This window comes from Mycteria americana, chromosome 1 (assembly GCF_035582795.1).
Source record: "Mycteria americana isolate JAX WOST 10 ecotype Jacksonville Zoo and Gardens chromosome 1, USCA_MyAme_1.0, whole genome shotgun sequence".
Taxonomy (NCBI): Eukaryota; Metazoa; Chordata; class Aves; order Ciconiiformes; family Ciconiidae; genus Mycteria; species Mycteria americana.
Window position 1 is genome coordinate 14,800,795 of NC_134365.1, and position 23,963 is coordinate 14,824,757.

The window sequence follows — 23,963 nt, forward strand, 5'->3', positions numbered from 1 at the left end:
TGAGCACGTGTCTGGAGCATAGGGCTAGCTCCAGTATTTCTCCAGAACAGCATTTGTTTGTTCTAACGTCGCTACAAAATGAATAAACATTACAAAACAAAACCAAAAAAACGAGAAGATTAAGAATAGATGGGCAAACTTTTATGCCCCTTGTTTCCAATTCCTGCCTCTTCCTATTTAAAAAATATTAGGATTTAACATCAAAATGAGCAGCTTTTCTCTTACTACCTAAGCAAATCCAGTTAAAAGTATTATGAAGATGACAGTGATTGACAGTTACATGATGACACACTTGACACAAATCACATCTGCCAATACTTAGTTTTTTCCTCATTCATGCAGGTTTATTTTTTTCCCCAGAAGAATATGGTATTTATTAGTACAACATTTCCTAATTCAACATGCGGAAAAAGTTTAACTAGCTTTTTAACATTTGGTTGTAAAATAAGAGTTAATTATTTTAAAACAAATTAAACCTCTGTGTTTCTGTACTTTTATTCATATGAATATGACCATAAGCAAGCCTATCATCTGATGCAATAGATACTTTATATGGATAGCACTTTCATAGGTAATACAGATAAGAGTATTGCTCTGCTCATGAGGTAGAGGGAGTTAAATCATGAAATATTCAGTTTTAATTAAGATTACTGTATCAAAGGCAAGGCTTAATGCAGAATTGAAGTAAGGATCAAGGTTAATGCCTATTCTAAAGCAAATTTACATAAATTATGTTTCACTAGTGTACCATGAGTCTTATTTTGTCAATTTATACCATGTGAGATCATAGAAATTAGAGATAGAAAATATCTATTAAGTCATCTTCACTCTCCTCCCTCCAACGCAGAATTCTTTCCTCCAGTTTGTGTCTGAATGCTTTGTCCACTAGCATTTTCAATAGCTCAAGCATTGGGGCATTCCACTAAAACTTCAGGGGAGACTCTTACACACTTTAACATCCCCAATAGAAAGGGTTTTTTATGGTATTCAAAGCTAAGATTCCCCTCACCTTATTACTCCTACTTAGACCTCTTTGGACTCCTCTAAATGAATCCTTTCTTGGCACTTGAAGCCTATAAATACTTTCAGACATTTTCATCATCCCCTGGTAGCTATGTAGCCGAATTAGTGTAGGGATCATCTCTCTTCATCTGAACATCACCAAGCACACAGATAGCTATAAGTAATAATTACATGTGTTCATTTCCTTTAATCTTTCTTCACAAGTCATTCCCTTCTAGCCTTTAATTTTTGCCACTCTTCATGCCTACATCTTCTTTTAAGTGTTACTACTTTCCAATCTCTGAACAGCTTTATTTCAGATCATTTCCACTTAAGCATGCTAGCTTGAATGTACCACTTTATCCTGACTTTTCACTGATGTGTGTAGGTTTTCGTGTTTTTTTTTTTTTCCTTTTTGTTGTAAAACATCAGGCTCAAATCTATTCTCTGTTCATGTCAAACTACCACAGAAAAAAAATAGAATTACCTGCACTAGAGACCAGCATTTTAGCTTATTAAAAATATGATAGGCATAAGTGCCTAATAAATTCAAATTGTTTGTATCATTCATCTTTACTTTTGGCTCTGTTTTTCCAGGTTTTAGGCACCATCAACTTTGGGCAATCAGTCTGAAACACTTTGGTTTTTGGAGTAGAGATAATTAACCTTTTTTCTTTGTATTGTCTTTTTTAGTATCTGCATAAACACTTTCACTAACAAGAACATTAAATCAAGACTTCAAGCATTATTTTTTATCTCTTATCCTATTCATGATTCCTATCATGTTTGCTACCTTTCTTCCTGACCAATCCAACACACCAAGCTATCCCCAGTGCCTGAGCACAATGTAAAGTTACAAAAGCCTCACCTGAACCAGATCGAGACAGCTTCGCTCTCATCGGATGGCAGTCTGGCTCACTGAAGTGAGTTCCTGGCCCCAACTAGAATTAAAATTTGGGCTATTTTTGGTATGGGAGATGAGAACAAGATAGCAGTTTGAGTAGGTGTTAATCTAATCATAGAAGTGATAAAAGGAGATTTCTTTTCTGCTAAGGAGATACTGCCATGCTAGCTCTCCACCTGTGCCTCTTTATTTCTCCCAGTCATTAAGAAGTGGTCTGGTTCTGGTCACAGCTGCACAGAAAACATGCTAAATTAAGTGGTCAAATAGCACTCCACAGACTAGTATGATGAAATGCCTATCACAAGGCTAAAACCAGCAAGGTCTCAATGCTTTTTGCTTTGTCTAGGAGGGAAGCAAAAAGGCAGGCCACGCACATGTTGACCAGCAGACCAGCCTACCATACAACAGCTCCAGTCAGTCAGTCACCAGGTGTTCCCAGTTAGCCATCCTTCTCCCTTCACCAATTCTACTGGTAGCCCATTGCATTTTATGATACAAATTGATAATTTAAACAAAAAGCTTAGCTATGTCAAAAGCTCATTTGTGACAGCTAAGTATCCAGGATGAAGGCAAATGGCAAGCCTCTATCACTATTAACTACTAGGCAGTCAACTAAAAACAAAAGATTTTTCGGGATACAATTAAAAAGCAACACAGAGAGATTATGCCATTGATGCCCCTGCTATACCTGTTCAGTGAATCAGAACAGATTACTTCAGTCTCCCAGTCTTCTAGACTGCCAGTCTAGCATCTTTCACAAGCACTACAGTCACACAAATTATTAAAAAGCTTTTCTCTACACCATCAGTGTTATACATCCATTGGAGGCCACTCCAGGCTAGAAAATATCTGTTGCAAAAAGTCTTCCTAGGCCATATGCTAGTAATAAATAAGAAAGGCTGGAAAAGATAATTTTGTAACAACAATCTTCAGTTTTCTTCTCATGTCTATGTGGTAATCTCTTAAGTCAATCTGTTTACTCTCTGTATCAACTATAGCAAATTTTTTAATGTATATGATTCGTTAGTTCATCTTTTGACGTTCTCTTTCATATTTCTTGCCTAGATATCTAGAACATGGAACACCCTCTTGTTCATTTTATGTAGGTCACAGATGGTCTACAACATATCCAGCACTCTTCAATTATTAGACTAGATTAATCTGAGTCTTCATCTTCTCTATCTATGCCATTTAATAAATACTGCAGCTACCACCCCTCATATTTTTTTAAACTCACGACTAACCAGAGTCTGAATTCAGAACCTTTCAGGAAACACAGATGCTCTGTCTGTATATTCTACTCCTCATACTGGAATGTTTTAATATGTTCATAAAAGGATGATGAATTTCCCACTCTTCATTTGTACTGTATTTCAAGAAACATTTATGGAAGATGAGCAGGCAGGAAAAAAAATATGTATGTAAAAACATGCACACTGAAAGATACCTTTCAATATTCTACGTGAATTGCTATGGTGACCCAGCATCATGTCCTGTTAGAAATGGCAACATATATAAATTTATAATCATATTCAGAAATAAGTATTAGTTAGAAAACAAGACAATAATTTGAAGATTAAAATACAGAATTTTTGGTACTGGGATTTTTTTTTTTAATAGACTTTTCTCTACATGGGTAACAGCAGGGTAACGGATGTTCATCTGAATGAAGTTAAAGTTGCCCCATCATATGTTAACAAAGCACACAGATCAGCATCTGCTCATCCGAACTAGAACTGTCTTCAAATATTTCAATTTTAATTTCAGCTGTTAAGCTGTGCTCCAAAATCCACTTTGAATAAGCTAAGCCATATTTTAAAATTTTACCTCTAAAACACTTCCTGAAATTTAAATAACTGAGTGGCCTTTCATTTTTTTTAAATTCTTCCATGAATTCCACTTGCAGAGGTTATACCTCGCCTCCTTATATTTCAAAACAACAAAGGTAGAAGATCCTATCTTTCTTGACATATTTGGCTTTCTCATGTGGAAAAAGATCGCTCTCAGAGCATTTTCCACATGACACTGAGCTGTTCTGTACTTGTCATTATTGAAATACAGTTCCAAGATGTATGGTTCACATGGCAGTTTCAAGGATGTAAAATGACCGATCATCATCACAGAATTCTGCAAAGTAAGTTTCTACCAGGAAAACCTTGTCATTCAGCACTTGTTCTCAGGAATAAGTCAAAAGCAGCCCAGCAGAAAGGGATGGGAAGGCCACCATCAGCTTGCCAGCCACGCAATGCAACCCTGGGCATGCTCTTCCCAAGTATACAATGCAGTGTAACTGGCCAACTTCATGTGCAGGAGGAATGAGTGGGAAGGTGTACATATCAATTATTTCCCCTATTCTGCAAACGTTTTGACAAGGAATATGACCACCCAAAAAGGGATATTTGATGGTGGGTTTTTCTGTTTGTTTTACAAGCAATTCAGAATAATTACTGAGAAAATACCTTTTGGTCAATATGAAGAATCATTACTGAGGAAACACTCTTTAGTCCTTCAGGATAGCTTTAGAAAGCTACAATGTAAATACTTGCATCTGAGGCTGTCTTGTCTCCTTTTCTAGTTCATGGAGCAAAATCAGTACATCAGGACATGGCTCACTGTAACCTAATACAGATTTTAACACTTTTCATAAACAGTGGTTTTAGATACTCATGTCCACATCAGGGTGCATGGGATGATGTTCTCTGCATGCCTATTTCTCTCCATCAACTAGAAAAGCACTAAGCGACTAGCTCAGATATACTTTTACTGTGCAGACACTTACATATAGCTAGAATCAATCTAATCCAAAATAATCACATTATTTCTTCTGTCGTCTGCTCTCCTTCACCTCATGTGAGAAATTAAATTGTAAGGTAGTAAGGACAGAGACCTTGTGCAGCACCTAATGCACCTTCAGATATTCAGCACCATTTTCAGCCTTTAAAATAATAATAATAACCAATTTCATGGCAGATTCACCTGTTGATTAGCCAAATCACAGGGATTTTTTCTAAAAACATACTTTTCTGAAGCAAGCTTTTCCAGGTTTGAGCTACTGTAGGATTTGTTTCAGCTTATGCTGTCACCCTTCATATTTTAAATAAGCAATATCTGCAATGTTTACTAAGAATATAAACTTTTCATAAGTGATATTTACTCATACCCCGCTATCAATTTTCCACACTGCTCCCCCCAAATATTTTCCAGTTTTCATTTCCATAGATGGAGAAGAGAGATTATGTCAATTCTTAACTATTCCTCATCTATCAAGAGGCATTCCTTTGTCAACAAGCTTCATATTTTGAAATCCTCGCTTCCAAATTAACTGTAATGCAGCTGCTTTTGTCTAAGATACTGTGGCAAGCTCCACTATCCCCTATCAAATGAACACAGAAAGCAGCAAAGGGTCTTTGGGGGAGGAGGGATGTCAAGTAGAAAGTCAGTAGCTAGAACTGACTGCAGCTGGCAGGGCAGAAACAGTACAAGTATTCACCAAAGCGATCCAACATATTTTTTAATGTACCATTTTGCTACCTTGTGCTCTAACATTGTACATGTACACAGTCTCTGTACTTTCCAACCTCATAAAAAACTGGAAGGGGTCCCTGGTACAGATACAACGCTACAAATTTATTTCACGTGTGATACAGCAAAATCATCTGTATTGAAGTGAGAGGTGGGGTTTAAGTACCTAAAGAGAACATAACCTAGATAGGGAGAGAAGGACAGGGACCATATCAGAACTAGTCCAAGGAGCATATCAGTAAAAAGAATATAAAATTATAGCCAACTCTTCGACCAGTGATTCTGAACCATCTTTTGTGCTATTACTGAAGTTGCAATTATATTCATTACTGTATGTGCAGGGAAATAAAAGACACATTTAATAAGTTAAGGCTTGCAAAATTAAGATCTTGACAGGATATCTGTGTCCTTACAATTCTACTGAAGTAAACACCAAGGAGCAAGTAAAGCTATTTAGTCTAAAAGACAATGGCAGCAAAAAGTAAAGCAGGTACAATTGGCCTTGAGCAGTCGTAAACCTGGAATTAGACATTAGTTCCAGCCACCAGGGAAGTGAGGAAATGGGGACATTCAATGTAACTATTTGACCACAAGGGCTAGTTCTACTTTTGAAACTGTATTTCAGTGAACGAGGTTCTATACAAATGCTCAGTAAAGAGATGGTTCATACCCTCAAACAAGTAGTGATCCAAATTGTCAGAGAAATCAGTCACGTTATTTTTAAGAAAGAGACAGATAAAATTTATGAAGAGTGTTAATGGTGTCACCTGGGGGCTCAACAGGTTCTTTCTGGTCTTATATCATATCTTCCTAGTCATATCATCTTAAATCAAAAGATTTGCAAGAGAACTAATGAACTCTACCATAATTCTCCGATTTACCTTATCTTAGTGTTGTGTCCTAATTTATTTCTATGAGTAGCTGGTGATTCTGGAATAGATTATGTGCATACACTAAACAGTTAAAACAAAGTGATTAAAAAACTTACCATATACAGGCTGTTTTTAGATATATATGTTATCAAGAGAGGTTGTGCAGTACTTGCCTAATTAATCTTTGCTGTCTTAACAGATGAACCAGATGTACTATTATGTTCTTTGTTCTTCCCTAAAGAGGGGATGAGCCGATTATTTATCTCCAAACAATAGGAGTTCATGTACCACAGTGAAGATTTTTTTTTAATCTGGGAGGAAATCACTAACAAGCTTCAGCTGCAACTGCTTGATGTAAACACAGTGTGAATTTGTTCCTGGAGTATTAAACGATGTTCCTTCCATTAAATACATGAAACCAATTTCTAAATAAGTATGTAAAGAAAGAGATGGAAAGGACAGAGTTTGGAAGGAGAGAAACTCTGTTTCGTCTTTCATGTATTCATATTTACTTCTTTTATATACTAACACATTTTCATAGATAAGTTAAAATTTGAAGCTTCAAATACTGTTTATAAATAATGCGCCAACAGAACAGAAGTTAAACTGTTGGTTGATGCAACACATTCCCTATGTTATATAGCATGCAATCTAAGACATGTGAAGGGCACAAAGGAATATATAACATTAAGTTCACAGGGCCACAAGAATTGTTTGTGAAAGTTATTAACAGAGTATATAAAACTCTTCATCACTACCATAGCAAATTTGCATACCTACCTCAAAATCACATTTTTTTATTTGATTATATTTGAAAAGTACAAATTTATTGTAAATCAATTTTAGAAAGCCTTAACATATAGCTACTTACTGGTTTACATGAGTCCACAAATTCTTAGGGAGACGCTACTGAAATAAAAAACTAAGATTAAATAGCAAGAAAGTTTTGAAATGAGGCAATTTTTCTAGATAAGAGACAGAACAAATTTAGGAATTCCCTTTATCTTCCTGATAAACTCACTCTCATCTGAAGTCCTCGCTCCCTCCCTTCTCAATAGCTTTTCCCTTGTCATAACCAAAATTTCTTTCATAAAACTGGTTTTCAATAATTCACAACAATTTGTCTTCTTAAATACATTAAGTGTTTTTAAGACATAGATTAAGTGCCAAGCTGGGCACTATTACCAGAAGCTTTTCGCAGAAATAAGATAAGTTTAAGAAAATATTCAAATAGAATAGAATAGAATTTGATTAAGAAAGCCTCCCAAGAGATTGTAAAGCTCTATTAACAGTATACCCCCAAAAATGAAAACAAGATCAAACTAGGTTAAACAACATAACATAGCTCAAACATAATTAGTTTTTTTAAAAGATCTTTTCTGTATCAACTAAAACTAGAAGGAATCAAACATATTCGTTTCTTCACAATTTTAATTAGAAAGTACTACTTGAACTAAGAATATTTTTATTTTTATTCACAGCCATGAAGAGACTTAAAAAAAAAAGTCAGCTATTTAGTTAAAAGTAAGTAATGTTTTCTCCTTTCCTTTTGCTTAACAGCAGGCTCTCTCAAGCTGCCACAGTCAGTGCTAAAGTGCTAACCTATGTCACCATGCTGTGCATCACATTAAGTTTCCATTTCAGCTCATGCATTTCTGCCAGATTAGTCCAGTGACCAATAACAGAAAATGAGAAAATAAGTTATTTATTACCTCATCACCATCTTCCCAAACCTACTGAAAATCAACAGACTACTGATCAATAGATTACTGCGCTTTTGAATCAATAGACAGATCCAGCAAAATAAAGCTTATCTGATGCATAATACACCTATAAGAACATAGGCATTAGGATCAAATACAACAGTAATAATATAAACTTACCCAAAAAATGCAGCTACAAATTTGCCAACCGCTAAGAAAGCTGTTCTAACAATTTAAAAAGTCTTTTAGGTATGGGCAACCATGAAGCCACAGGATCAAAAGGTTACATTACAAACCCATTCGGACAATAAACTTGCAGGGGATATACAAATTATATATGAATGTTGTATGTGACATTATATAAGACTAACAAATATTCTGTGCCGCCAAGATGTGTCTATGTATGTTCAACTTGCACTGAAAGAGGAGGGGAAGTTTATTTGGACCAGTAATGAGAATGAGATAACCCCAGAGTCTATGGTTTATATTCAATCATTCCTGTCATGGGGAGGCTATGAAGCAAAGGTCTTCTGACAGACTAGAGAGGTATACCATAAATCTTGATAGTTCTCATGAAGAAAAAAGAAAAGGAAAAAAGCAAAAAAGAAGCTTTTAAGACCTCTTCTGTCTAGTTCAATTTTTTTTGTAAAAGTAAATGCTCCCCCCTGCAAGAAATTATAGCAGGACCATTCTGGGGACGACAACTCCTGTGGCCAGACTGGATTATGCTGTGTAATTTTATGTACTTGCCTCTGAAGCAAGAGGACAGTGAAATGCAAACAGTCATTTGCAGATTATATCAGTAGGGCAGAAGCAGAGGCTGATGACATCTTCTCTTGTAGTTTAAGTCTAGAACTCAGGAAGTTATAAAAATAGGAAAATACACGAGAGTATGTTTGTTCATATCCCAGAAACAAAATTTAAGAAAATCTACATACACAATCAACTCCATGAGACACTAACTTTTACAATCATCTCACTTCTGAATGTTCACTACTTAATACTCAATAATTCAACATTTTAATAACATAGAAAATAATTATTCAAATATATCGATGTTTTTGTATACAACTATTTGAATCTCTACCTAATTTTGAGGTACTGCTGCTCAGTACTGCCTAATGGGTGTATAAAGCAAAGAAAGACACCGGCCAAATTCAGATGCATGATATACTGTAATTATGTCTTGAATCAGCTTGCGATATTATCTGTGAGATTAAAAACCTTTTTTTTTTTAAGCATTCAACAAGAAAACATGAAATCTCACCGCAATATAAACTTCAATCGTAAAGTTTTGAATGCTAAGCTCATCTGAGAATAGGATAGAAATATATTCTACGCATAAGTCATCCCACAACGTAGCTAACGTTTGCTACAAACTTGTCAATTATTTCAGGTAAAATTTTAGCACTGATTCTACCTGGTTATCCAGAAAAAAGACAAGCACAACACTATGGAACTTTCACAGTAAAGGGGAAACAAACAAAAGTGGTTTCAGAGAAGAAAAAGCAGAATCAGCAGGAACTTTTATTTTTCCAGCATTTTGCTTCTTTTCAAAAAGACTAATGACCAAAAAAAAAAAAAAAAAAATCTACTTAGGGACATATAACCAGTACAAGAGCAGGTTCTGTATTTTTCACACACTCTAAAACAAAAACGGCTCCCACTCATCTTCATTCTGCTTCATAATAAGGCCTCTTAGGGAATAGCATAGCACAACACACATTTTTAACCAGGGCTTTTTCTCTGAAAACTCACCTACCTGCTCACTTTTCAATGAAGGGTATTCTATTAGTGTTAAACACTCTAGTCAGGCCAGATGTAAAATGTTCCTATGAGCAGTCCCCACAACAGCAAGGAAAGCTGGAACACACCAGGAACAGCTGATCTAGCAAAAATGAATAATTCTCATGCTGCCAAAATTTGTCAAGTATAGAATGGAAAACTTAGTATTTTCAAACATTAACACAATCTGAGCTTGTAGAAGCAATTACAGTGTTTTCCATTTGAAGAAACTGTTAAGTTGACAGTATTCCTCTTTATCAACTTGTTACATCAAGGGGATCTAACATAATGCACTAACAGAGTAAGTACTACAGTTGTGATGTGGGTATCTGGTGTCCAGAAAGGCCATGCCATAATAAAAGCAAACCCGTCATCAAACAAGTAGATAACAAAACCAGACATCTTTCCAATCCGGCAATCAGAATTTTGCCATACTTGGCAATTTACAAAAAAAGAGCAGTTTAAATATCAAATTCTCATCTGAAAAAGCAAGATATAAAGCATGCTTCTAACACAACAGGGACAAAGAATTCCTGCAGGTAAATTGCCGCATACTGTTCTAGTTTACATATATAATACTAGCTATTCCTTAATCTATCCATGTAATGCAGACAAGAAAGCAAGACAAAAAGAAAACAAACCTCTCAGATTTTTACGCTCCAGGAAAGGGCACTCCCCCCCACACCCCCCCTTTAATTAAAGGAAATTACATTCCTCTGGCTCCCTCCAGCTGGAAGCATGTTACGTACATCAGTGTTTTTGTGTATTTCTAATAGACCCATATCATATTGGCACTTAACACGCTACTCTAAATCATATCTGCAGACTTATTCTAACTTCAGATAAAAAGCTCTTGCTCTGTGGCCAACAATTTGCAATACTGTTTATCATTTTGCCAGATTGGGAAATTTTAAGTTTGTTAACCTTCATTCCAAATTCTTACACGTTTATAACTACACTAGTTTTAGGAATTTGTGGTACTCTTTGGGAAATACAGATGCTTTTCTTAGATCCAGTATCAAACATATAAGAAATGTCTAATAAATGAAATGTAGACTATGATGTGTAAGATACATGATGTGTAAGATACATGATGTGTAAGATACATGATGTGTCACCATACACCCACAGAGATAAACAGCCTTTGTCGAAATCTGTTTCCAAATGCACTATAATCAGAAATGAATTCTAACTATATACAACTACCTGAAAATATTCACTGAATATAATGAGTAACAGTAAAACCAAACCTGATTCTGAATGTAAGTAGAGACCAAACTTTTTTAAGATGACCTAACAGTCTAACTTTAATGCATTAGAGTAAAAATGCAAACAGAACTGAAGTTACTGATCAGTTACCTATTCAGTAATTTTCAGCTCCTAGTATATTCTGAGAAGTTATCACACCTCTCTGTATAGATGTCTTTCCAAACATTCAGGGATGTATTAACAGGAATAAAATATGCAAAGTATGCAAGACAAAGAGTTTAATTCCATTTTACCTAATACAGATAACATCACAGCTCAAAACTACAAGTATATCTAGTCAATCCTCTTTATGAAAAGCATATTTCACAAGAAAGCAGAAGCAAGATAAAATGTCTAGAAAATGAAAATTGGTTAGAAGAACTGAATTGATTTGAAGAAGTAATTGAAAAATTATTTTGGTAGAGGAAGAAGTATTGGTTAATTTTGGCTTGTAAACCACAATGTAAACCATAACTATAACAACAAAAATATCTACTTGCTTACTGGTTGTGATATGAAATTAACAGCCCTTGTCCTCTTCAATGTAAAATGAGTTGATTTAATTTAAAATGGTGTTGATAATTCTTGCACAACGTTTCATGCATAAATTCACTCATGTGTCCTATACTAAGGCACATTTTTATAAAGAGAATAATGTTATATTTCTGTCTAAATGTGGGAAACCTAAAATGGATACTACTCTTCTACAAACCAGAACTGCGTGGACTCTCAGAACCTTTGCAAAATGCACTTGCAGTAGGCATTATAAAGTTTCTCTGTATCCCTCTGTTCTGTAATAATTGCACTTGGACACAATGCAAATTTCACATTCTGCATAGTGGGTCCATGTGGACATACAAATCATACTCCTGGTTGTTCCTTAAGCCTGAAAAAGCATCAACTGCTGTACCTAGGTAAGGAAACCCTATGACTTATCTGTTGTTGTAGGATGCAGACTGCATACCCCATAGTTGCACTAGTTTTAGCACTGTGTCAAAGCACATTTGCATTTTTTCACCATTAAAAATCATGTTTTATCTTTTAAAATACTTCAGCCACATGCTCGACCTAGCCATATATCCAACCAGAACATCAACTGCACAAGTTCTGTCCCAGGCCCAGAACGTAACTGCCCAGTGGTGGTGGCAATATCATCTTCAGTCTTAAATTATTACACAAAAGTGCACCTGAAGAAAAACATTTAAAGATCTTGTCCTCTGAAATAGTTGCAGAAATCAACAGTGCTTTAACCACCATTATCTGTTGGTTTAAAAACCAAGCAAATAAATTCAAACAAACAAATTCAGTGACATGTTACAGTAACACACAATGTGTTAAAAACCAGTACCACGACAAATTAGAACTACTAAGAAATACAGTGAATATTCTGGAGGGAAAGGAGCACTGAAAAATTCTCAAGTGAATATAGACCTATATTCACATATGTACTGACATCAATAGTCTTAAAAAAAAAAAATTACTTTAACTTCCTCTCAAACAATCTTCACTGTGTGAAAATTTTGTTTAAAAATAGCACAAAATCAAGAGAAATTTCAACTTTTAAGGAGGTAACTGAAACAATTTTCATTTGCAGAAGTGGAAGTTTGCATGTTTGTTTTTTTTCCCCTGGTGCTACTCCTCTGTACTAGTTACTGAGGAAAAACAAAATGAATGTGCCCAATTGTCTCTCATGTAACCCAATTACAGCAAGAAGTTACAGCAGGAAAAAGTCTTGTATCAATTGCAAAGATCACGCTTCTGAAAGGAACACATTAACTTTTTGTTTTAAAAAAGTGTGAGACCATTTTAAGGACTAATTAACATTAAAAGGGAAAAGTTAGATTAAGATTCAAATTTTAAGTTGAAATTCTATTTAGTAAAAATGAAACGTTTTCAATAAACCCTAGCATTAAACAGAAAATTGAAATTTTGCTGCTTATTATCATAAAAGTTTCATTTTTGAAAAGCTAATAACCAGAATTTTCATGTGAAAAGAAATTATGCACAGAAACAAGAAGCAATAAGAAATATCACAAAATCAGCAACATGACAGATCTTAAAGCAGCTGCTAGTCCTTCGTGAATCTTGACTGAGATTGTTGATCAACTTTAAAGCCAAGGCATGCTATTTTCTGACAGTACATGGTGAGAATTAATAAGTATTTGGTTCATGTACAGCCTTTCAGTTTACAAATTAAAGAGCACATAAAATTAATGTTGAATCAGTTAAGAAGCCAAATATTTGATTTAAAACATTTTAAACTTCTGCACGATTCAAGAATTATTTCCATGCTGTTAACACAAACAAGAAAATAAAAGCTTGTGGTATCTAACAGTAAAATGGATCAACCCTGCTAAGGACAACCCAGCTCCTAAATATTTACTTTATTTGAAAAATGTATTTACAGAATAGCTAATGGCAAAAATCAGTGGAATAGAAATTGTTTTAAACTATCCAAGGAAAAAAAAAAGCAATTAAATATTATGCCCAGATTAAACTACATCCAAGATCTATTTTAAATTCTGTTGTATTTTATGTTACTTTACATTAGACATGTCAAGAATTTTTAATTAAAATTTAATGCAAAAATTGTTTTCATCATTAAAAATATTTTTAAAATAATTTATAAAATTTTATTTTGGATAAACAGATTTAATTTCAACTTCTTTGCCCTAACCCAGTTAAGGTTTAATACAACCTTCTTACATCTTTTCAGCTTAATATGCATATATTCAGAAAAATAAAGAATTACAGCTATTCTTTGATAACACTGCCATCTAGTGTACACTCTAAATTAGGATGAAGGATTTATTTGAATTTTTTCATTCTGCAATTTAGTCTAAGGGGGAATTACACTCCACATACAAACTATGTCTTCAGTACTACTTAACTGTGCATTGGAATAATGACATCTGTTCTCTCATCTGGAATGCATGTTAAATACACAGACATATTAATTTTGAAAATACACTGTAAAACTCTTATATAATACATTCACATCTTAAGTATACCAAGATGTTTTTGATAGCCAAAAAAAAGACAATATACAGCTAACATCCTACACACAAATTTTACTACATAGTGCTCCCAGTATTGTTATCATCATTCCCTTTTACATTACTTGAATAAATTAAACTGAAATTTGCTCCTTGAGACTGGCAAAGTTCAGGCAAAGCTCTAAATTTCATAGTTGCAGTTGGACAGTTGATTGTTTTGCATCTTGCCATTTCTTTCATCTTATGCCTTAAAGGTTGCACTCTTTCCACCTCAAAATGACATTTTGTTGAAAGATGACAGTGACAGTGTCTTCAAACGCTTGAACAAAGGCAGGGAGAAGGAAAGGGAGAAGGAAAGGGAGAAGGAAAGGGAGAAGGAAAGGGAGAAGGAAAGGGAGAAGGAAAGGGAGAAGGAAAGGGAGAAGGAAAGGGAGAAGGAAAGGGAGAAGGAAAGGGAGAAGGAAAGGGAGAAGGAAAGGGAGAAGGAAAGGGAGAAGGAAAGGGAGAAGGAAAGGGAGAAGGAAAGGGAGAAGGAAAGGGAGAAGGAAAGGGAGAAGGAAAGGGAGAAGGAAAGGGAGAAGGAAAGGGAGAAGGGCTTAAAACAAGAAGTACCTACGTGGTGGATCATCAGTAGATTTAGAGCACAAGCAAAACCAATCTGAACATTACTTGGATTGTATCTTATTTCCTTCTGAGTTTCTATAATAGTCTCATAAGAGTCCATTTCTTACTGAACTATATCTAGGTCAATCCTTGTTGAGAAACTAGCATCATTAAACAAGACAACCACCTTTTGCCTCAGTATTCTGAGCTTCAGCTTCAACACTTGGTGTCTTAAATCAAAAAAATGCACTACATAGAGCAAAACACAAAACCAGCATCCTGTAAGGGAAAGGGTGTGACCAATACCTTGACTGACTGACTTGATCGACACACCTCACAGTACCATGAATTAAAGAATCAACACAATATTCATAAAAAAGCAATTATCTCAGGCTACACCTCACACTAGCTAGGGGGAAAAAAAAAAGTGATTAGATTTAGCTGGCCAAATTCATGCATTTTTATGAACACTACGGTCCCTGTGTTCTTTGTACTCCAAAGTTGCTGCGAGTAGCTACAAGGCTGCAGCCATCATCCAAAGTCTGGTTAGAAACTGCCTGCTTCAACAACCTTTGGTGTCCCTTCATATGGCATTTGCCCATAGGAAAGTTCACGTAGCTTCAAAATACAGAGTTAGAGTTCCTTCTGAAAGTACAGTGAATTCCTGAGGTGCCATGAGATGACAGAAGAAAGACAAGAAACAAGCAAGTACAGGATGCATAAACATGTCTAAACTTGATTTTTTCAGCCCCTTCCTGAACACCTCTGAAAGCTAATCCATTGACATCTCCAGGGGTGCAGACTGTAAGCTGAAAAATCACTCATGTAATTACAAAAAAAGGAAATGCTTGTATTAACAGATTTTTGAGGTGGTTGTCTAATAATTTCTCATGCCTCAGATCATATAATAACCTTTAACTAAAGGAGCTTGAGAGAAAAACATTATGTGAAAGTGCAAGTTGCCTACTGCATCTGTAAAGCACCTGGGTCCCCACCACTATTAACAAAGATATTCACATAACACTGATTAAATAAAGTACTACAATTCTCTAGCTTCTCTATTGCCTGATTTTACAATATATATATTTATGGTTGGTTATTCTACAAAGTTGGGAGATTAATTTTGCCAAACGTTTGTGTGAACACTGAAAAGCAATGATTAAAGCAGTAGTAAAATTGTCTAGGTGTCTTGAGCATATGTTTCCTAGAACTTTACATGAACGCAGACATCACATTTAAATAATCCTTGGTTAAATTTGAGACCTAACAAGGAAAGGTAGAAAATATTTCTATAAGTCAAAGTTAAGCACAACAGGAAAGCAGGAAAGAAATTGAGATCTTCTAAGGTGGACATGAAAGATTTAAGAATCAAGTTGACAACAGAAAACTATCTTTACTTATACAGAACAGGTATTTACACTTGACAAACCCAGAGCTCTAGAGAAAACTCTAGATTTACTTAATTCTACTCAAGTCTATAGTTATGCTGCCATCTAGTGAAACGGGATACTGACTCTCCTCTGCAAGACTGTTAAAGTTGGTCCAAATGAAAAACCTTATCCCTAAGATACATGTATCACAGCAAACACCTTTCACCTGCAAATACCTTATTCTTCCCTCTGCTCCTTCTTCACCACTACATTTTTGTAACATGCGTTACAAAGTGACTAATTTTAGCCATAGGACAGTGAACATTTATACACTTAACTTGAAATGCAAACAGGCTAACTGACTTCAATGAGAAGCCAAGGAACTAATCAACACAGATCACAGTCCAGGATCAGGAAAAAGTTAGGTAGCAGAAGGTTTCAGACCGTTACACAGATCAAGTCTTGAATTCATAGCTAGTAATACAGATGAATATTACCCTGAGTCTTCAACTTAAATTACTGTTGTGGTTGTTTTCTCATTACATTTAATTAGAATGGTGACTTATAAAAAACAATGTAAAACCTTTTCAAAAATTCCAGACAGTGAAAAGGAAATAAAGAAAGTACACTCACCTGGGAAAATATATTTGCAGTTGGAGCAACTCTGTTGTCCACAATACTATATAATATTGCTAACAATCTGTCCAGGGGAAATGGCTTTGGCCCAAGGAGGTGATTGCTGGTCTGCAACAGAGACAAGACCTTTCAATCCAATAGATCTTTCCCGGAGTACCACAAGACGTTATTCTCACATCTTTTTAGTCTCTGGGGAAGCACTCTAATTCACAGCAGTCTTTCATACAGCCTACCTACATATTATGGAAAACACTGAATACATGCTTATTGATCAAGGCAAAGATATAGACATAGAGCTCTATTTAACATGGGAAGAGTTCAAACTGCACAATAAATAGGAACATTTTTGAACTATAACAGAGGATCTGATGCCAAACTTCCTGTCACTAGATTTACGGATTTAATTGTCCTATTTAATCCTTAGATTGGGCAAGGTAACTTAAGAGGAAAGAGTACATTTTACGACATTCTCAAGGTGCACAGTTTTCTTCACAGTTTATCAACAGTAAGACAATTTGGGCTTCTTAAAAGCATATAGAATATCTAGCTAGTGAAAAAATTTAAAGGTTTAGATTTATTCTGTTGTCTACAGTGAGTCTATAATCCACGATCACCTACAAAGAACTGCACATAACAGAACAATAGTTTTCACAAATCTATAAAACCATCAAACAACTTTTAAGTATATTTTTGTGTGTTTTGCTTACTGAAGACAAATTTTTTACTAGCATTTGCATTTTGAAAAAGCATAAAAAGAGATGATTCTGCTAAAGTATGAATGTATCCACCTTCTTTGAATCATTTTAGCCAAAGCTTTTTCTCTTCCTCTCACAGCGGTGCAAAGTCATAACAAGAGCTCCTCATCTTAAATGCCATACCAAACTACTCTACTAAACAGCCTTATGGTCTAGATGATGAGTAGAATAACTTGGGCAATGGGCACCAATTGTAATACAGGAAATTACATTTAAACATAGGAAAAAAACTTTTTTACCCTTGAGGGCAGTTAACACTACAACTTATTGTCCAAGGCAGGTTGTGGAGACTCCATCCTTGGAGATATTCAAAACCCAACTAGGCATGGTCCTGAGTCACCTGCTCTAGGTGATCCTGCTTGAGCAGGGGGGTTGGACTAGACCAGAGGTCCTTGCCCACCTCAGCTCTTCTGTGAGTTTCACTTTCTAAAACCAATTTTTTTAAAAAATTCAATCAACTATCTCTGCAGGAATAAAATGTATTAACTGCTCATTTTTTTCCAACAAAATTGCTGAGTTTTTTATATTTTTGGCTGATTTTAACTTTTAGTTTTCATTTTCTCCTTTGCTTCCTTTATACAACAACAAAAACGTTACCATTTTGATACCAAAACCAAAGAAAACATTTTTGATCAGGAAATTAGAAATGAGAACACTTCAACTTACTGTTTTACACAGGAAATGACTTTCCTACTACATTTCTAATTTCTTAAAATACACTCATTCATAGGATAATTCTGGCTGGAAGGGACTTTAGGAGGTCTCTAGTCAAACCCCTCCTGCTCAGAGCAGGGTTAGCTGGGAGGTCAGGCCAGGTTGCTCAGGACTTCACCAGTCCAGCCTTGGAAACCTCCAAGGACAGAGACTGCACCACCTGCTATGGTTTAACAGGGCAGGCAGCTAAACACCACACAGCCATCAGCTCACTCCCCCCTGACCAGTGGGATGGGACAGAGAATCAGGGGGGGGAAAAAAAAAAAAAGTAAAATTCATGGGTTGCGATAAAGACAGTTTAATAGGACAGAAAAGGAAGGGAAAACAATAACAACAGGAAGAAGAAGAAGAAGGAGAATATACAAAATAAGTGATGCACAATGTAATTGCTCACCACCCGCCGACTGATGCCCAGCCAGTTCCTGAGCAGCGGTCACCACCCCCCGGCCAACTCCCCCCAGTTTCTATACTGAGCATGACGTCATATGGTATGGAATAGCCCTTTGGCCGGTTTGGATCAGCTGTCCTGGCTGTGCCCCCTCCCAGCTTCTCGCTGGCAGGGCATGAGAAGCTGAAAAGTCCTTGACTAGTGTGAGCACTACTTAGCAACAACTAAAACATCAGTGTGTTATCAACATTATTTTCATACTAAATCCAAACCACAGTACTATACCGGCTACTAGGGGGGAAAAAAAAAAAAAAAAAAAGAAAGAAAGAAAAAAATTAACTCTATTCCAGCCAGAACAAGGACACCACCTCTCTGGGAAACCAGTGTCACTGCCTGGATGCCCTCATAAGGAAAAAGGTTTTCCTTATATCCAGTATAAACACCTCGTTTCAGCTTACACTCATTGTTTCTCACTCTCTCACCATCCACCATTGTATCATATGGTCTTGATGACCTCCTTGCAGGTACAGGACAGGCTGCTTTTAGGCCTCCCTTCTCCAGCTTGAACAACTGCAGTTCCCTCAGCCTCTCCTTGCAGGGCAAGTACTCCAGCCTCTGACCATTTTGATACCTCTCTGCTGAACTTGTTCCGGTTTATTGATGTGTCTTGTACTGGAGGGGGGCAAAACTGGACAGAGTATTCAAGATGCAGCCCAAAGAGTGCTGACTGTGAGGGCCCAGAGTGCATCCGCCTCCCACGAGTTTAGGTGGCTGAGCCCAAGGTCAGCTCCTTTGCTTGTAAGAGCTGCTGTACAAAGAGCTACCTGCCAGCTACAGACAAACTGTGTTATCAGAACACAGCATATTTATTCAACTTTGCATTTACAGAGCTATTCTGTCCCTTATCCTTCTTTGCACCATACACGTCATCTTCACACTGCAGCTGATGCTGATGGACATTTTAGGCATTACATTACATTACTACATACATTATTGTATGTAGTGACATAAATTACTACACTGAACTACATTACTACATAAATTACTACACTACATAAATTACATTACATAAATTACTACACTGAACTACATTACTACATACATTATTGTATGTAGTAACATAAATTACTACACTGAAGTTTAGTAACACTGAATTCAACTGAATTACAGAAATATGAATTCCTGATTTTTCAATGTTAAGTATTTTTAAAATAACCAATTTTACAAAAAGAAGTACAGTTCATAGCGCAGAACTGGGTAGTATTACAACTCAGGCAGCATTGTTAGGACTACAGAGATTTATTTATGACTCAACCTGTCAAAAATTCTGACAAAGGAAATACTTGTTTCCTTTTAAGTTTGTATTTCATTCTCTCTACTTTGACATCCAGTTTCCTTTTTTGTAGTGTACATTGATTTATTCTAACTAGCAGAGCAGCCAAGATTAAAGAGGAATTTCAAAAGAAAGTTTATTTCAAAATGCTTCTGGGAAAGAACACTTCTCAAATACACCACCAGAACCTCTGTGGCATTAGTCATCAGTAAAACACAACTACTCATTTCTTCAGTAAAACAAAAAGGTATTTCCAATACATGTTTTAGCTTTTCAAGTCCAGGAGGTGTCCCCAAAGCTACCTCTTGGCTAACAAAGAAAGCAGTGTGAAAAATAATGGAAACATATAGTCAGCATGTTTCCACCACGGCACCTGCAGTCAGAATGCAGGTATAGTGTAAGGTATGAATTACAATCCCCTGCCCTTCTGCTTCTAAACACACCAGTTCTGTGAAGAATATTATCATCAACAGGAAAAGTCAACAAACATACAGTAATTAAAATGCGCGCACTCCAAGCAGCTAGAAAGCACAATTAGCATGTAGTAATCCCTGAAGTTGTGTTTAGTATAAAGTTACCTCACAATTTTCTTGCTCTTAATATCATCAGCTCTCTGCTTAGACAGAATACTGTTTTGAACTTCCAAATTATTTGAGAGAAATGCTTTCTTCTGGAAAAGCCAGAAGAGTTAATTCTAATAGACTGTAACTTCTAGAAGCAGCTCTTCATTTTTATTTCTTTGCAGAAATAAATTCCTGCATGAATACGAATGGTTTAGAAATTCCTCCAAACAGAACACAGTAAAGAATAGGATTTTTACAAATCTTCTGCAAAGAGCTAAGGCAGAATACTACATAGAACAGTATTTATAAAAATCCAAGGAACAGAATACTACATAGAACAGTATTTATAAAAATCCAAGGAACCCCTCATCTCACTTAAAAACAAAGATACCTTCCACATTCAGAAAACCTCTTCAAAAAGTTTTATAGCCATCAAATTAACTCTGTGTGTCCTCTATCATCTTTCTACCTTGGCAATACACTCATTAAATGGTTCAAAAAAGACTTTTCCCCAGTTGCCACTATCTGTGTTTGTGCTTTTTATCTACAGTGTCAGTTTCATGTTCCCAACTGGCCTAAGTCAGTTGTGAACCATGTATTCACATTCCAAAATTTCACGAACAAGAATGAGAACCAAAAGTGTTCTTTAAAGAGTAAAAGCTTAACCCAAACTAAACTACCTGCACAAAAGGGAGAAAGTCCTTAACCTCAGTTGGCTGAATTTTCAACCTTTTTAGCATATACTTAAAGACAGAACCATACTTCTCACTTTTTTTAGCAGAAAGCATTTCTGAACTTTCCTAGTTGCTACACGAATGAAGCATCTTCAGATGTAAGCTAAAAATTCTGATACAAAACAAATCCTAGACTGAAGTCAAACGAGACATACTAGACAAACTCTTCTCCAGTAAAAAAACACACCAACACATTTGATCTTCTGACAGACTGACATCTGAAAAAGCATACTCCTCCAAAAGTAGCTTCACCAGGAAGATCCCTCACTTGTCACTAAACTGAAAAAACATTGTTCCAGGGCAACCATGCAAAGAAAACCAACAAATTCTGCTGTTATCAGCAACAAGGCAATTAATAGAATGATAAAGTCAATTTTTTCCCCTCATTCACAAGATTTACTTTTTCTAATAAAACAACCATGGCCTCTGGACTGAAGAGAGTTAAGAATCAAGAAACAGATTTTTCGCCTGGCAGTACCTAAACTTTTAAGGAAGGATTTATTTCATCTAATGTTAGCTTCCTGCCAAGCAGGTATGTACAGCCAAACTAGTTTCCTAAGTTCCCATTATAGCCAGTAGAAATCTAATCAATATAGTTTATGGTGCAATTCATCTGACTGAACGTAGAACCCACTTTACTATGAGACGAATCACACCCTACACTCCAATGACTGCATTGACTAGCTCTGCACTGTCTATAAAAAGACACTAGCTTAGATGCAGGCACCCACTTGGAGTTAGGTGAATCTGATCTGTAAATCAGGCTCGAGACAAGCTTCTCTGAGGGAAGGTATATTGATATAAGCTGTCACACCAACTGAAGCAAACAAGCTTTTATTTATAACACTACATATGTAATCCTTTATCCCTATATTTCAGTTTCCCTCACTATAGAATCATAGTCCCAAAATATACAAGTTTACATCTGGATGATTGTATCTCTGTGCAAATATTTATAAAGGTTACGGTATAGGAAAAGGAACATAGGTCTGGAAGATGCTCTTAGGACCTGCAGTCCTGTTCCCCACTATTACAGCTACCATGCCTCAAAAACTTTCAAAACCAGACTGTGCTCTGACCTACAAGCAGTTTCAGTTTCTGGCATCAATACGTATAGTGAAAGGGTCCTTACCGGTAAACTATAAAACAACACATACGCAGAGAACCAGTGCTCTGTAACTAGAAGCAAAGGTACTCTTGAAATGCCACAAAGTTCCTGTCCTATTCGTTAATCCCCAAGATATATTCCTGTTTCTTGCATGCAATCAGAGTTTAATGTAACACTGTCAACTCAAGAGATATTTTCTGTTAACTGTATTTGATTTTCTAGGATTATGAAGTTCTAATTCTCTTCAAAGTAACACTAATTTTTAATACAACAAAGAGGTGCAAGAATTAGGTCATTTGCCGTCTTAGAAGTAGTTCCAGATTATGCAAGTTATTTGTTACAGTTGGACAACAAAGCAAGCTTCTTTAACTGCACACACATCTAATCATGCTTTCGGAGTATTACTTCAATGCTTAGGTTTTAGGGTAAATGTAAAGTCTACAAAATTAGAATTATTCTAATTAAAGTAAAAAAGTAACTGAAATCTTACTCATCTTTTTGACTATTAATTTTGTTTACATTACATTTGTTTACATTTGTTTGAGTTACACTCATTTACAGTTCTTTCCTTAGTACCTCCTCCTGTTCTGTTTTTGTACCTACTCAGTAGCATTTAGTTTGCTGCAGGAACAATAATAAAATGAAAACCAACTTATTGTTAACGCAGGCACTTCTGAACACTAAGTAGTGAACTCAGTTACAAGTCCATTTAACATAAACAATGACACAAGAAAACAACCTCTACAGTACAGTTAAGGTGATCATGACCTCGGTATTTCTTCGTCAAATCTCTATTCTCCCATTTCTTTTACGTTCCTAGCTGCTCCCATCTCTAGTTGTTCCCATCTCATCATCCAAGTTGGAAATCTATTACCAAGAAAGAATAAAACAAAACACCTTTCCTGCAGAGGATGCAAGGAAAGAAGAACATTTTGATCTAAGATACAATAATTATTCCTTGTCCTGAAAAGTATTTATGAACTAATTAAGACATGGAGGTATTTCAAGAATATAGCAGTCCTGAAAATAATTAAAATACCCTGGAAGTTCTCAGGAGTTCATGTGCCAGGGACAAAACACACGAGGTCTACGTGTACAGGACACATGCATTCAGCGACTTCAGAATTCTTGAATTTACATAAATATCTACCTAGTGGTGCAACACATTGCACTGTTGAAGTAAAACTATGCTCACACTTTCACATGCAAACTCTGTGCCCCTACAGAAATAAGAGAACTTGGAAAAAAGTCTTTGGATAGCCAAGGACTCTGTCCTCCTGCAGAGGCAGGAGAAAAACTAGGGAAAAGGCTATAAGCAGTATCAGAAGCAAAGGATTATTAGGCTAAGTATCATATTAAAATTTTTCTCATATTATTTACACTGCCTGTAGCATAGAGAAGAAGAGGATATAATGATTGTTTCAGCAGGGATTTAATGTTGTCTGCACTGCTCTTCATTTACAGATTTGTTTAAAAATAAGTCAACAAATTACAGATGTTAAAATTTAATTTATCTTTTTACATTACAGTTACAAATGTACATATAGGTATTTGCTTGTCCTACCATATCAAGCCTCTGTCAGTAAAAACTGGTATAGCTCCACTGAAATCAATGATATTTAGCTATTTATAACCACGAAAAGGTTAGCTAATAGTCTGATGGAATCCTAAACAACATACAGGAGTGCAAAGTTTCCAAGCCTCAACACACAAACTTAAGCTCTTAT

General features: G+C 35.8%; 1 protein-coding gene across 8 annotated transcripts in view; it reads right to left on the minus strand.

Moving 5' to 3' along the window:
• The window catches only part of ORC5 (origin recognition complex subunit 5), a 76,558-nt gene that overhangs the window by 24,812 nt on the left and 27,783 nt on the right, over positions 1-23,963 (minus strand). For 6 of the 8 annotated variants that reach the window (XM_075491597.1, XM_075491575.1, XM_075491564.1 and 3 more), the window contains exon 13: positions 16,639-16,749. The exons of the other annotated variants lie outside the window; for them this stretch is intronic. In XM_075491597.1, the coding sequence (XP_075347712.1) occupies positions 16,639-16,749 (111 nt within the window). The remainder of the gene's footprint in view (positions 1-16,638; positions 16,750-23,963) is intronic. 8 annotated transcript variants of the gene reach the window in all.